At 37.6% G+C, this 15,740-nt stretch overlaps 1 protein-coding gene across 2 annotated transcripts in view; it reads left to right on the top strand.

Moving 5' to 3' along the window:
* The window catches only part of LOC137622367 (MAGUK p55 subfamily member 7-like), an 87,005-nt gene extending 72,255 nt beyond the window's left edge, over nucleotides 1–14,750 (top strand). For both annotated transcript variants that reach the window (XM_068352960.1, XM_068352959.1), the window contains exons 7-12: nucleotides 3,531–3,727; nucleotides 4,682–4,797; nucleotides 7,141–7,386; nucleotides 7,878–8,080; nucleotides 9,001–9,141; nucleotides 13,922–14,750. In XM_068352960.1, the coding sequence (XP_068209061.1) occupies nucleotides 3,531–3,727; nucleotides 4,682–4,797; nucleotides 7,141–7,386; nucleotides 7,878–8,080; nucleotides 9,001–9,141; nucleotides 13,922–14,098 (1,080 nt within the window). In that variant the 3' untranslated portion in view covers nucleotides 14,099–14,750. The remainder of the gene's footprint in view (nucleotides 1–3,530; nucleotides 3,728–4,681; nucleotides 4,798–7,140; nucleotides 7,387–7,877; nucleotides 8,081–9,000; nucleotides 9,142–13,921) is intronic.
* The last annotated feature ends 990 nt before the right edge of the window (nucleotides 14,751–15,740 follow it).

The following is a 15,740-nucleotide window of genomic DNA, read 5'->3' as shown; positions in this document are numbered from 1 at the left end:
TCGGCCAAACGAGTTAGTGAACTTCATGGTCTCTCGTACGACATTGCCCATTCAAGGGGATGGGGGGAGGTAACGTTCAGGTTCGTCCCTGAGTTTGTGGCCAAGACTCAGAATCCTGGAGTGCCGGATCCTCGGTTCGACTCTTTCAGGATCGCGAGTCTCCGTTCTGTAACAAACGACCCAGACCAGCTGCTACTATGCCCAGTGAGGTGTCTGAGGTACTACTTGAAGGGAACGGCTGCAGTCCGTCCTCATGTGCGAGCTTTGTGAGCACAGGCAGGACAAAGAGGAGGGTCACCAGGAACACCATCTCAGCTTGGATTCGAAGGGTTATCCACCATGCCCTGAATCCTGACCCTCCTCCGTCACGTTGCCCTCGGGCCCACGATGTCAGGGGTATTGCTACATCCCTGGCCTTCAAGAGAAACTTCTCTGTGACGCAGGTACTTCAAGCTGGGGTCTGGAAGAGTCAAACGACCTTCACAGCCCACTACCTGCAAGACGTGGCCCACAGGAGCCTCGATACGTTCTCTATCGGCCCTGTGGTGGCTGCACAACAGCTGGTCTAACCTCAGGCTCCTTTTTGGACAAGTAGCAGTAGGTTGAGGGCGTTGTTACCCGGTCTTAGTCTGCGTGAATGAAAGAGTATGTCTGACCCTTACTTCTTTCTTCCCTCTCTTGGGGAAGCAGCATCCTGGTCCTCGCATAGCTGACCTCGACCTCTGCAGGTAACCCATGCTTCTTTGTGCTCCTAGTATTAAGCTTAATACTGTAGCGTCTCCCATACCCTGACGAGGTGGTATGGGGAACGTCCTATCCTAGAATTCCTATCTGAAGGTCTCAAGGTCAACTTCATAGGACGAGTCACACTCTCCTCCTCACACTGCTTATGTAGGCCACTCGTTCCTAGCGATGCTAGGAACCTGTGAGGTACAGGGGCTCCCTCTCTCTAGTGTTGCTCACTGAGGGATCGAGCCCCCGGGCAAGCCGAAGTCAGTAAGGCTGGGGACTTTCCACCCTTCCTAAGGGGTAAGTCACCCTTTGTAAATAGCGTGGTTTGTATTTCGGTTACGGAACAAATGACAAATTCGAAGATAATTTGTATTTTTCCTAACCATACAAACCTTAGCTATTTACACATATGTGCCCGCCATCCCTGACCCCCAAGTCAAGTCCTACCTCTAAGTGAAGCAAGTCACCGGTGTGTGGAGGGGGGAGGGGTAGCAAGCTACCCTTCCCCACCCCCCGCTAACTAGCGCGGGGGTAATTAACCCTCGTTAAAAACTATTGGCTCGTCATTTCAGCTGCGCTAAAAGTAAACCCTTTGTAAATAGCTAAGGTTTGTATGGTTAGGAAAAATACTAATTATCTTCGAATTTGTCATGTTTTTAAGGTATTTTATTTAAATTGTACATTACTACTTATATCGTTCATATCGTTCATTTGCTTTCTTATTTCCTTTCCTCACTGGGCTATTTTTCCCTGTTGGAGCCCTTGGGCTTGCTTTTCTAAATGGGGTTGTAGCTTAGTGCGTTTATGGATCTGAAGAAAGCGTATGATAGAGTTGATAGGGAAGCAATGTGGAATATGATGAGGTTATATGGAGTTGGTGGAAGGTTGTTGCAAGCAGTGAAAAGTTTCTACAAAGGTAGTAAAGCATGTGTTAGGATAGGAAATGAAGTGAGTGATTGGTTTCCGGTGAGAGTGGGGCTGAGACAGGGATGTGTGATGTTGCCGTGGTTGTTTAACTTGTATGTTGATGGAGTGGTGAGAGAGGTGAATGCTCGAGTGCTTGGACGAGGATTAAAACTGGTAGACGAGAATGACCATGAATGGGAGGTAAATCAGTTGTTTGCGGATGATACTGTACTGGTTGCAGACACAGGAGAGAAGTTTGGCCGATTAGTGACAGAATTTGGAAGGGTGTGTGAGAGAAGGAAGTTGAGAGTTAATATGGGTAAGAGTAAGGTTATGAGATGTACGAGAAGGGAAGATGGTGCAAGGTTGAATGTCACGTTGAATGGAGAGTTACTTGAGGAGGTGGATCAATTTAAGTACTTGGAGTCTGTTGTTGCAGCAAATGGTGGAGTGGAAGCAGATGTACGTAAGAGAGTGAATGAAGGTTGCAAAGTGTTGGGGGCAGTTAAGGGAGTAGTAAAAAATAGAGGGTTGGACATGAATGTAAAGAGAGTTCTATATGAGAAAGTGATTGTACCAACTGTGATGTATGGATCGTTGTTGTGCGGAATGAAAGTGATGGAGAGACAGAAATTGAATGTGTTTGAGATGAAGTGTCTAAGGAGTATGGCTGGTGTATCTCGAGTACTGTAGATAGGGTAGGAACGAAGTGGTGAGAGTGAGAACGGGTGTAAGAAATGAGTTGGCAGCTAGAGTGGATATGAATGTGTTGAGGTGGTTTGGCCATGTTGAGAAAATGAAAAATGGCTGTCTGCTAAAGAAGGTGATGAATGCAAGAGTTGATGGGAGAAGTACAAGAGGAAGGCCAAGGTTTGGGCGGATGGATGGAGTGAAGAAAGCTCTGGGTGATAGGAGGATAGATGTGAGAGAGGCAAGAGAGCGTGCTAGAAATAGGAATGAATGGCGAGTGATTGCGACGCAGTTCCGGTAGGCCCTGCTGCTTCCCCCGGTGCCTTGATGACCGTGGAGGTAACAGCAGTAGGGGATTCAGCATTATGAAGCTTCATCTGTGGTGGATAACGGGGGAGGGTGGGCTGTGGCACCCTAGCAGTACCAACTGAACTCGGTTGAGTCCCTTGTTAGGCTGGGAGGAACGTAGAGAGTAGAGGTCCCCTTTTTGTTTTGTATCATTTGTTGATGTCGGCTACCCCCCAAAATTGGGGGGAAGTGCCTTGGTATATTTATGTATAATAATAATAATAATAATAATAATAATAATAATAATAATATTTTTATGCAAAACAAAAGGGCATAAAAATCACATGAACATTGTGTAAATTTGTTTACTGTATGGACAAAGGATGACTGCTTATTACGCATTGCATGCTAGTTTCGTTAGTACTTGTCTACAAAAAGGGCCCAAATGGAGCAAAATTTTTCTTTTTGACCAATGCAATGCTAATACAATTTTTATTTTTATGTTCTTAATGTATTCCGATTTGCTTGTATTCAAAGTTACTTTGAAACCAAGCTACTAGTGTGTTTCGATTTAAATTCTGTTCATATTTCTTTTTGAAATTTGTCTTTGCTTATGAATACATCTCTAGTGATTTAAATACAATATACTGTATTGCCAAATCAAAATTTTGCTGTTAGCAATTACTCATGACTTATAAACTGCTACTTTACCTCTCCAATTTACCAATCAGCCATGACAAATTTTATTCCAAGTAATTACTCAATTATTAGTTAATCTCTAGTTTTATAATGTAAAGAAAAGTTAGAAATTCTACTCCAAGGGATTTGTTCTTGACCGGAGATATAATTTTGAATATTTTATTTATAAACTTTGTCTTAAATATTTTATTTTATTCATCTTTTTCTTTTTACAGATGCAAGCGGAAGGTACAATAACATTCAAATTACTCCCTGCTGGGTCATCAGCTCATCTCAGAGAAAGTAAGGTCAGGGTTCGGGCCTATTTCGATTATAATCCTAAGGAAGATAAGCATATCCCTTGTAAAGAAGCTGGGCTACCATTCAAAAAACACGATATCCTTCATATCGTAACTCAAGAGGATCCGTACTGGTGAGCGCTTTATTTTCACTTCTAAAATAATGTAGATTACATAGTAATTTTTTTTTTTTTTTTTTTTTTTGAGGATAATATTTGTGCTAATGTAAAATACTCGGTGCTACTGTAGTGTGATTCCTACCATCAGGATTCTACTATAGTGTGATTCCTACCACCAAGATTCTACTATAGTGTGAGTCCTACCATCTGGATTCTATTATAGTGTGATTGCTACCCAATTTTTGGGGTATGAGGGGATTCTTACCAAAGGAGGATAGATAAAACATACTGTACTTCTTGACACTATTTTAATCTATACTATTCTATAAAACCTGAAAAATCCATAAAAGCACTTTAGGTTAGGTAAAGTGGTTGTTTTGTTTACACTGTTTGCTTGTTTAGTTGGTTCGGTAACGCTAATTGAGGTGTTACTCTTGTAATAACACCTTGGAAGGGGAATATTACATTATTTGGTTGTTTGCTTGGTAGGAATTGCCCTATAGTAGATTTGGATATTGAGGTGGGAACAGAAAATGAGGGTAGGAATCACGCTATAGTAGCACCAAATACTCTTTATCCTAATTACTTTTAGGGGTTTAAAAATAGCACATACAAGGCCATAATATTGTTATACAGTGAACAGTATTGTTTTTAGTTCAGAAGATTGGAGAAGGATGAAATAAGAAGAATGACAGGCAGAATAAAGATTACGGAAGTGATGAGAGAGTCACGAATGAGATGGTGCTGTCATGTATTGATGAGGGGTGGGGGAGTGAGGATGACTTAGAAGGAACCTGTTAAGGAGAAGATTGAGAGTGAGGCAGAGAATTAGATGGTGAGATAAGGTGAAGGATATGGAGAGAAGAGGATGCCTTAATGTAGGGATAATGGTAGGAAAGAAGAACAGTTTTGTTGTAGGTTACTGATTAATGTTGCAAGTTCTGTATGCGAGTTCTATTGATTCCACAGGTGGCAAGCGAGAAGAGAAGGGGATCGTAATATGCGAGCTGGTTTGATCCCTTCAAGGCAGCTCCAAGAGAGAAGAATCCTTTCTCAACGTCAAGAACAAGCGGCGAATGGACAAAGTGAGTTCTAGTAATTGACAATATAATCTTTAAAATCTTGATAAGCTATTTATTGTAGGTATGTTTATTTTCCATGTTCTTAATTTCCTGTTTTAAGAAACGATAACTGATGTATTAATTATTTCTGATTGATTTTGGTTAGGAATTTCATAAATACTAGTATTGGAAAATGTATAATTACGAAAACATTGTTGTTCATCCTGATATGTCTGCTTTGGTTGTCATGGTTGTTTGTCCTGGCCAGAATTGCGTGGTTGGTAATCCATTCCATCCTGATTTGCAGTGGTTAATTTACTGACCAGGAGGTTTGCCTTGAGTTGGTCTTGTTGATAACAATGAGTGGTCTCTGAATTGTTCCTGCTATGTGGTTCTGTCATTGCTAGCACATGCTATTTACTCCTCACCTTTTACCCACTGATGTCTTTTATAATGATGGCTTTTTCATGTGTGTGTGGATGGTGTTAAGGGATATCTGATGATTTTCTTCTTGATATGGTTCAAAGTTGTTGAAAAATTGGCTATACCTTCCTATGTGCTTCTTCAGTCATAGATGGTCAGTTTTGTCCTTCATCATTGCCATCTGACTTCGTCGTGTCAGAATTACAGAAAAATAAGTTTTTAAATTTCACCATTTAATAGTCCTAGATGATAACGGCGGCAACTGTAATTGTTTGTACTGTATTGAGTAACTCAATCCAGTTACAAACAGCAGCTTTTATAATCATATTTCTTGTTTGTTAATGTATGTCCTTTCTCTTAATGAATATATAATTTTGCTTAAAATGAACAAATTCTGAATGTGTAAAATATTCTTATTTCTAAAGATGAGTACAAGTTATTTAGCCAACATTTTGGCATATAATATAAGGTATAAGTTGAGTATCGGAAGTAGTTTTGTTATCGAAGGGAGAGCTATAAGGTTCCAGGTTACCATCTTGGTTTATGACCCATAGATTCTAGATGTCTAAAAGATCAGCTAGTCTTTGAAAAATAGACTCAACTAGGGAGGTTAGGTTAGGTTGGTAATGGGACAGGTAAGGACTAGAGTGCCATTTTAAGAGAGGATTCACTGGACTCTGAACTTTTAACATAGAAAACTAGCGATGACAAGAGATTATAAAACTCATTTATTGAAATTTGACTAATTATGTAAATTGTCTAAAGTTGTTGGCGCTTGTCATTATCATCTTAATCAACTAGCTTAGTCTTCCCTGGCTTTTCACTTGGGTTGTGGTGGCGTATGTGGTAACGTCCCTGACTGGTGAATGTCAGACTGGGGTTCGAGTCTCACTCAAACTCGTTAGTTTCTTTGTTCATTACAATCTCACCATCCTTGCGAGCTAAGGATGTGGGGTTTGGCGGAGCCTCTAGGTCTATCTGCTGAGTCATCAGCAGCCACTGCCTGGCCCTCCTTGGTCCTAGCTTGGGTGGAGAGGGGGCTTGGGCGCTGATCATATGTATGTATAGTCAGTCTCTAGGGCATTGTCCTGCTCAATAGGGCAATGTCACTGTCCTTTGCCTCTGCCATTCATGAGCGGCCTTTAAACCTTTAAACTAGCAGAAAGTTCTTTTTAGCGCTTTGCACGTTTCACTTGGTCAGCAGCTATTACAACGTACTTTCACACGTGAGAGGTAACGTGATGGAAAACATTCTTTGCACAGCTTCACTTAATCAAAGTATTGCCCGTGACATAATACACCAAGGGAATGTGGATAATGAACTTCCAGAAACCATTTCCTTTTACACTCCATGGAATAATTGCTCTAACCAGGGGAAGACATCTTAATTTGCAGTAAAAAGCAAACAATCTGATGTACGTCTGGTCACTAGCCGTCAAATGAAGATACCACAGAGACAATAAGAATAGCTCGTCTGTTACCAGTTACTGCTAGACTGCCCATTCCTTTACGAAGGGCATGTGTTTATTATAGGAAGGGAAATGGGAAAATCTTTAGTATATCCCTACTGTTAAGAAAAAGTGATAGTACGTTTGCCTCCTTTGCAGCCAAAGACAAAGTGGCTATTCTGTGATAGCCAGGTGGACGAGGCTTCCCCCTCATGCCGTCTAGCTTGTTTCAGTTCAATGGTTTTTCCAGCACTTGTGACGACATTTCCATATATTTAATTTCTTAGGCTTTTATAGCTAGGAAAAATATTAAATAATACTTTAAGCTTTTCAGTACTCGTGCCATATGAAATTATTATTGTTTGATTAATAACATTTAATGAGTAATGAAATTTTAATTAACAGCATTTTGAAATTAAATTTATTTGCATAATTAGTGTTTGTTGTTGAATTATAACTTGAATGAAACCTATAATTTCTCCTTCTTTCTCTCTAGGAATCATTCCCAAGTCACCGAGTTGTAAACCATCGCCAAAAGTAAAAAAAATAATATACGACGCATCCGAAAGCGAGGACTTTGACCGAGAGGAGGTACCAACCTACGAAGAAGTGGCTCGTCTCTATCCTCGGCCAGGTCTTCCACGCCCCGTAGTTCTCATTGGTCCTCCAGGTGTCGGTAGGAACGAGTTGAAGCGAAGAGTGATAGCTCTGGATCCAAGTAAATTCCGCACGCCTGTACCAAGTAAGACTGATCAAAGGAAGTTTTGTTTTATTATTCTAGTTCCAAATGCATTTAAGAAAATCCTGAATGAATTTTTCAAGAAAAGGCAAGACTTGAAGGTATTATAGTATTGGATGGCTTTTGTGTGCAAGGTGAATAATCTATTAACTTCTATTTTTAAATGAATCCCTTTCTCATTGGATAATATTGGAGGAGCATTATTCATTATGAAAATTAAAATTTCTCATGAGTGTCGGTGCATTCATATAATAATTACAGTACTTTCATAATAACAAAAACATTGTAAATATCCATAAGGTTTTTTAATTATTAAATTCTTGAATAATTTTATGTGGGTAGTGTTTTTGCGTGAAGGAAGAAATAATAATAAAAAAAAAAAAAAGAATTTTTCATATGGAGATTTATTTCTTTTTTAGTTTCCTCATACATTTTCAATAGGTATTAATACAGGGAGTCCCATTTGCCATACTGTAAAAATATCTTGTGTTCAGTGACTTCTCGGCCACCAAGACACGGCGAAGTTAACAACAGAGACTATCAGTTTGTTACCCGAGATGATCTGGAGGAGGAGGCAGCTTCGGGAACACTAGTGGAACACGGAGAGTTCAAGGGTCACCTGTATGGAACTTCTGCCGTTAACCTCAAATCAATGATCAATGCAGGCTATGTAGTATTGATCACTCCTCATTACCAGGTATGCATATAGTTTTCTTTTTCATATTGGGAATAATGATGAAGCTTGGGTACGTACCTGTAAAGGAGCAGAAATGACTTTGGGAATAGAAACAGAACATACAAATAGTAATACAAATACACTTAATCTAAGATGTGGTCTTGTAATTGATTAGAGCTTATAATTTTGAAGGATAGGCTAGTGTTAGTACAGTACAATATATGGAGCTAGTGTAAAAATGTTTGATTAGATGTACATTTTATTTTCAAGCAATTAAAATGCTTGTGTAACAATGTTTGACTAGATTTGCATTTAATTCAAAAGCCATTAAAATGGTTTGATAAAATACAGATAATCTATTTTCATATTCAATCATATTCTATCGTGTTTTGGTGGGAGGGAAGGAATTTTGTTGTGTGCAAGCCTAATTAGTCCCTGGATATCATCAGGACTTAAGACTTGGATAATGTTATACATTTTGCAAAAAACACAGGAAACAGAGTACAGTACAGTAATGGTTTGTTTACAGAAATATAATATTCTCCTACAGTTGGATCAGAGCCTGAAATTTGTGATGTTTATAGAAGATTGCATGTAATAATAATTTATATATTTTTTTAATACTGGGAAACCACATAAGGTGATATCTAGAAATATAATTTTTTTTCGGAATCAACCAAGCCACTTGGGTGAAATCAATCTACTTTAGTAATATTTAGATAAACCAAAAGATCTTGTCATTTACCTTAGCTCCATTATACCAAAGTTATTTGGTTATTATCTAACATATTTTAGATTTAAAATTATTTCTCATAATATCTCTGGATCTTTCTGCTTTGGCTTCAAAGGATGAATATTCTCTTTTAGACTTAGTTAGGTTAACACCACTTTGATAAAACTTTTGTTTTTCCTCATAACTAAATTTACCTCTCAACATCTAGGCCCTCAAGTACCTGAGAACAGCAGAGTTCAAACCGTACGTGATATACGTCAAGCCTCCTACCCTGGCTGTGCTCAAAGAAACGAGGCAGGCAGCGCACGCGCGGTCAACATTTGATGAAAATAATTCGAGAGGATTCACGGTTAGTATTGGTTCATACCGTTTACTGTTACTGTACTTTTCTAAGTGTGTGTGGCATTTGAGTTGGTCATAATTATATCTAGAGTTGGGTAATATTGCTATTTTTGTTCTGCAAGAAAGTTCTCAACTTGCAAACTAAAAACAGTAGGGTCCCAAATTTTGTGTGTTTGAATTGTTCAATTATCCTTTTATGCAATCGCTAGTTCTGAAAAAATAAATTTTCTGTATCTGCAAAGCCGATCAATGTCTGCGAGTCACGTGCCATGAAATGTATCAAATATTGTCTTATCAAGTATTGGTAGGCCTAGGTACGGTAACTGATAATAAGTTAACCAAATCATATTTACGTACATTTTATTTGCTTAATTTCATAATAAATAGCACATTTGATGAAAAATTCCTTATCAACAATGAAATCAGCTTTTATCTATGAGTCTAGCTAACAAAATGTAAACATCGAGTTATGATTACGTTCTCAGTAACCTTTATCTATCTCTTATCATCAATAATTTTAACTGTAGTTTTAATGATGGTTGTAAAGAGATTTAGATTAGCATAATATTAATTTTTCATTAAAAATCCTTCATGATTTAAATTATCCTTGCTTTCTCCAATCTCACACCATCTTCTCTATCGCATCAAAGGTCATAGCAATAACACAATAGTTCAATAACTAGTCCTTTTTTTTACTTTTGCTGGTGGTTCCATAATTGATGTGGGTAAAAGTTAATACAAAATCAAATGGGCTTATGACTGAAGTTAGGAAAAGTCTTTTGGAAATGGAATATGCAATTATCCTTCATAACAGTGTAGAATTATTGTAAATTATCAGAGTCTTTAGCGGTAGTTTTATTGTTGAACAAAATGGGTTTCCTGTTTTGCGATGTGTGTAGGAATCTTTAGGAATAAGGTAAGTAAAATATTTGTAACACATATTTACTAAAAGCTCTTAGTATCATTAGTTATCACTTGGATGTGTAAATGCGTTTATGATCGGCGATGAAACAAACAAAGAATATAATATTGCATTCGTTTCATTTATTTTAAAGTTCTTAGGAAAAAGTAGGTAAAATAACATTAGTAATAAATAAAATTGGGTATAATTAATACTTTGTAAGATATGTCTCTGCAAAATCTAACCTAAACACAGATGTGTAAATGCATTCGTTAGGTTTGTTATGGTCAGAGGTGAACATAAACAAAACAATGGTTTTTGTTGTAGCTGGCTTGTTTAGGGAAAGCATGATATAAAATTCCCTTTAGTTAATTTTGTATTTCAAATGATAGTTAAATGAATTAAAATTTGTCCTAATTTAGGTCATCTAATATGCGGATATATCTGGTATTTACACCTATCTTGGGTGTAATTCTAAACTTTTTCAAGCTATTAAAACTTTAAAACCTTTTAAATGTTTTTATTCATAACAATTTCGTATTAGAAAAAATACAGTATCGTACTTAAAAAGTATTGAAAATCTTTAGTTAATAAGATTGACTGGGTATGATCCTGTTTGCTTTGGCCCTAATGAAGTTATTCCCATTGCGCTTCGAAATGTCAGATTTTCCAACTCTGCGAAGCTGTGGATCAACCAAATTCTTGCGTAATTGGGGACCCTACTGTATGTTCCAAGAAGCTGTTTGCAAGTCAAATTTTCTTAAATTTTGGTGTAGGGTGAGCTTCACCCAACTCATGCCTGCATATTTCTGCTGCAAAAGTCTACAAATAGTACAGTTTCATATTACAAATGAAGTCTTTCTTACTACGTTAAAATATATTTATTCCTACATAGATGAAAACTTCTGAGTTATTTAAAGGGGTTACTTCTAATTTAGTTTTTCACAGCCAGACAATCAAAAAAGAATTCAGGAGATTACGCCATGCTGTGGTGCTGGGCAACTGCTGTGTATGACGGGTTATGCTTGTATCAAGCGTTCCCGCACAATACTTCTGGCAGTGGAGGCAGTCAAACGTCCCTGCTTTCACTCCTACAATCAGACAGCCACATCACCAGCTCTTCACCCTTAGTGTACTTGTTTCTTTGGCATTGCTTGTCACTTGCATAATCATTATTTGTGAGTTAGTGTGTGCTTTTCGACTATGTCGAATTTGATGTGTTCCTGCCCAGACCGTAATGGTCACCATAGTGGAACCTTTACAACCCAGGTAGAAGTGGACCCTCACCTGGTATGCCCATCATGTCGCAGTAAGAAATGTTCGGTGGAATCTCCATGTAAGTATTGTAGGAAGTGGTCATCCTTCCAGTGGGATAGATATTGTTCTTGTCTTAAGAAGTGAGCTGAGAGAGATCGCTCTTCTCCTTCCCTTCCGGTAACCAAGAAAAGAAATGGAAGTTCAGCGATGAACATTATCTTCAGATAAAGTTCTGCCTGTCAAGAGCCCTCTGAGGTTTCTGTCACAGAGGACGAAGGCCACAATTACATTCCGTTATGTAAAGGACAGCACGGAAAAATCCCTAAGTTGTGGTTGCACAGCAACGGATCTAACCATGACTGAGAATGATCATACTCTGTGCCGAATGGTAAGAGTGGTAGAGTTTATCCTTCCCTATCCCCTCTCCCTACTTTGTGCTGAATGGTAAGAGTGGTAGAGTTTATCCTTCCTTATCCCCTCTCCCTACTTCACGAGCGTGTTCGGAGTGTCAGATAAAGGATCAACTGGCATTTGTAAGTGTGATTCTTCATTGTTGACCTTCCTGAGATGGGTACTGACATGTCTTTTGGTTTGGTTTGTTGGTTGAGTGCATATCCAGATGGCCTCCCCCCATTGGTCTCCCTTCGTCACCTGTGTCATCTTTTCGCTTCCAAGCAGTAGCCTATAAATATGGCTTGTGGAAGTATACTGCATCGGAACAAATGATAAATTCTTAGTAATTTGTATCTTTCCTAGCTATACTTACCACAAACAACATTCGGGTTACTGCCCGCCATACCTTCCCCGTGAGAACCCATAGGGAGGTAGGGGGTTAAAGGTATATCGACAGAACTGCAAAGGGGTTCCTGGGCCCGGTCAAGGCCCTAGTTGACCTTAGGTCATATCTTGGCGCCTGGAGGAATAGGGAGCTGGGTGAGACCTATCCGGATTTTTCTGGTTGAAACTGGGAAGATCCCAGGATTCTCCTATGAATGTGATTTGTGGTGAGTATAGCTAGGAAAAATATAAATTACTAAGAATTTGTCATTTATATACTAAACCTAAGATCATTACAGTGTGAAGACCTTCTATGAACTTCACTTCTATGGAACTAGTCTTGCTTTGGGACCTAACCATTTGGATTTCTAATTCTTCTTCTGTCCACAACCTTGAAGATGGTTGTCCTGGTGAAAGGGGTAACAAGACAATTCTCCTTTCTCCACCCAGACCCTCCAGCTATGTAGATTAGCAATGACCAGTACTCTATGCAATTGCAGGAACTTAATAATTGCTATTGCCAAATTTTATAACATCTGGGGAGCTATATTGAGGCCAAATGGCATTACAAACTCTGAACCTTTATGAGCTCGTGCCTAGCTGAAACCTTAGGTAAGATTGCAAGTGAGGAGCAATAGGTATGAGATCTTGAGATCAATAGTAAAGGTCCAGACCACCTCTTAGCAGTAAATGGTAAACATGGGCTACGGTTATCATTTGAGCATTTTTTTTAAATGAGAGGTATTAAATAGCTTCTCTTGATTGAGTCATTCTTGGGGGTCACTAAAAATGACTATGGAATTTAAGAAACACCCTTTTATCATTTTCATCATTATTTTGCAGACTAGAGTTGAGATCTGTGGTTTTTTGGCAGGAAGAACTTGTGCCATGATTGGGGTTATGTTTTTCATAAGCCCAGACCATGCTTGACTAATGGAAGAAGGCCCATAATTTTTGGAAGTGGAAGTGACTCCCAACTGCAAGCGGAAGCTAGTAATTGTTGGAGAATCCCTTATTCTGGTGTCCTAGAAAGGGATCAGAACCAAGATATCCCTTATTGTTTCTCTCGCTACATACTATGTATCTTAAAAGTTATCTTGAGAATTTACTGCATTTTCTTGGAGAGTTACAGCTCTTAAAAGACCTGGTTAAGATAGAAAGAAGCCTTTGAAGAAATGAATAAAACTTACATTAATGTAAATGGAATAGGAGGTTGACCAATACATCCATCAAACAAACCATGCTAATATTTTACTCAAGTAGTATTAGTGTGTGGTGATCATTTGCATAGGTAGATCAGTGTATCTTACTTGTGCAAGTTGCCTTGATGGGGATTCTAAAGGAATCTGTGATTTGACAGCTTAATGGTCATCTTGAATATATGATAAATTTAAGTCTGATACTTTCTCTACTTAAAGTAAGAAAGGCTGCAAACAGTTGCCCAGACAAGGATGATCAACATACCAAAGACATCAGTACTTTTATAGTTACTTTCACAAGAGCATAGTCAAAAGGTTTATCCCCTTTTTCTCACCATAATCTAAATAGCTCTAAAATTTAACATGGTAAAAGTTCTCCTCCTTTGTCATTCAGAAAATAGGTACAGTATTATCTCTTCTCCATTTACTGGAAAATTGTGGTATTTTTATTACAATGTTTATGATATGAATGGCTCTGCAATCCTTTGCACATAAAGCAGATGATCATCATTAAGAATTAATCTGCACTTCATTAAGAATTGGTAAAGTGTCTAGATTGATGAGGTGAATTAGTTACTCCTCACATTTTAAAATTCAATATTTTATTGTTTACTTGTTACGGAATCTCAAGGTGAATGTTCTTCATGTTTCAGGAAGACGAGTTCAAGGATATGCTGAAGGCAGCAGCAAGAATCGAGTTCCACTATTCTCACTGGTTTGACGAAGTTATAGTAAATGACGAATTGTCATCTGCCTTTGAGCGTCTGGTTTCTGCCATAAACAAAGTGGAAACGGAACCACTGTGGGTGCCAGCATCTTGGGTGCAATAATGCAGTGCAATCTGATGCTCACATCTAATCTTTTCTTCTCAGTTCAGCAATAAGATCTTTTCTGTATGCACTACGGTTAACAAAGAATACAGTTTTTTGCTGCATTTGATAAAGAAACTTAAGTTTCTACAGTTATCAGAAACTCGACTGTGAAATAGGACACAACCATTGTTATTCAAGTATGTCGTGACAGCGCCAACACAGATCCTTATTTTTGTTTTGTGCCTTTCATTTTTTAATAAAAAGAGAAATTCATAGAAGAAGAGAAGATTGATTCCTTCTGATTGTTGTTGTAGAATTAGCCTAGTCATCAAGATTCTCATAGGAGATTTTGCAGTTGAAATGTGGTTTTATATGCGAGTTATGACTGGAATCATTCAGTAGGTTATGGTTCTTTTAGCAGTTCCATTTCTTTTACTTATTACTGAATTACTCTCAATGTGGGCAAAGTAGATTTAAGGTTGTCTCTTGTAAATTATTTATTTAATTACTCCAGTGAAACTTTTTAAATAGTCAAAAGGCTCGTTTATACCTTATCAAATTAGAATTGATGGTCTTTATATTTCCATTTGTTGTAGCTTTTGTCCACCCAATACTGACATGTACATCATATCATATCTGGTGAAGAAATTATATGTTAACATTCAAAATATACCTGTAAACTTTAGCTGATCTTCCTCCTCATTTGGTGCTTTCTTCATTTATGGGATTTTTTCATACGAATTGCTTGACCCAAATCAAGGGTTATTATTATAAATAATTTAACTTGACCACTGTGTTCCCATCTCACATACAACTAGTTGACTTGAGGAAAATAAGATCTTGAAAACTGCTTTTCTGCAATTTAAAAAATAATGTTAAGGAGGTTCCAATCTCTTCATCAAAGGCAAGCAACAAGTTTATTAATTTGTAAGCTGTTACATAAAATGACAAAACATTATAATGTAGTAGAAATCAGTAAAAGTCTTATTAGATTTGCATACTGTACTGCCTGCTATAAACAAAAGTATCACATGAACACTTGCATTTACATAGAGCTGTGCCATTCTAATTTTGATGATGGGAGCAGATACCCTTAATGTTTAGAAAGGCAAAAATGGGTAAAAATTATGAAAAATATAATTTTGGAGGGGGTGGGAGATGGAAAAAAAATTAGTTCAGATTTATGTACATAAATATTTTATGTCTTGCAGTAAATTGAGTACATATGTGTGTACGTGTGGTTTGCTTGTTTGGTGTCCAAAGTATCCTAACCATTAGGTACCCTTGTGTATTCAAGTAGTGTACAGTAATTTAAAACTTTAAATAATTAGGAAATATTATTAATTTAAGACCTGTTTTCATAAAATAATCTGGAGCAACTTTAATTCCTTTTTATTTGATTTAATTCCATTAATCTTTTTAGTTTAACAAAATATTCAAGTGCACAAACACTTTGTCAACAGTATTTTAATACAGTGTACAGTACTTTAAAATTTTTGATTGGGAGTATTGGTAACTTCTTATAGAAATCTGTTATTGTACAGTATTCCAGCAATGAAGTAATGTAGTGTAGTATTTTACAGACAGATGAGAGGAATGATTTAAATACAGCAATTGAGATGATTAGTTGATTGGATGAAAAGGGAAGAGGAAAGTAGCA

The sequence above is a fragment of the Palaemon carinicauda genome, chromosome 29, assembly GCF_036898095.1.
Source record: "Palaemon carinicauda isolate YSFRI2023 chromosome 29, ASM3689809v2, whole genome shotgun sequence".
Classification (NCBI taxonomy): domain Eukaryota; kingdom Metazoa; phylum Arthropoda; class Malacostraca; order Decapoda; family Palaemonidae; genus Palaemon; species Palaemon carinicauda.
The sequence above is the reverse complement of the archived record's forward strand: the minus strand, read 5'-3'. Positions and strand labels throughout refer to the sequence as shown.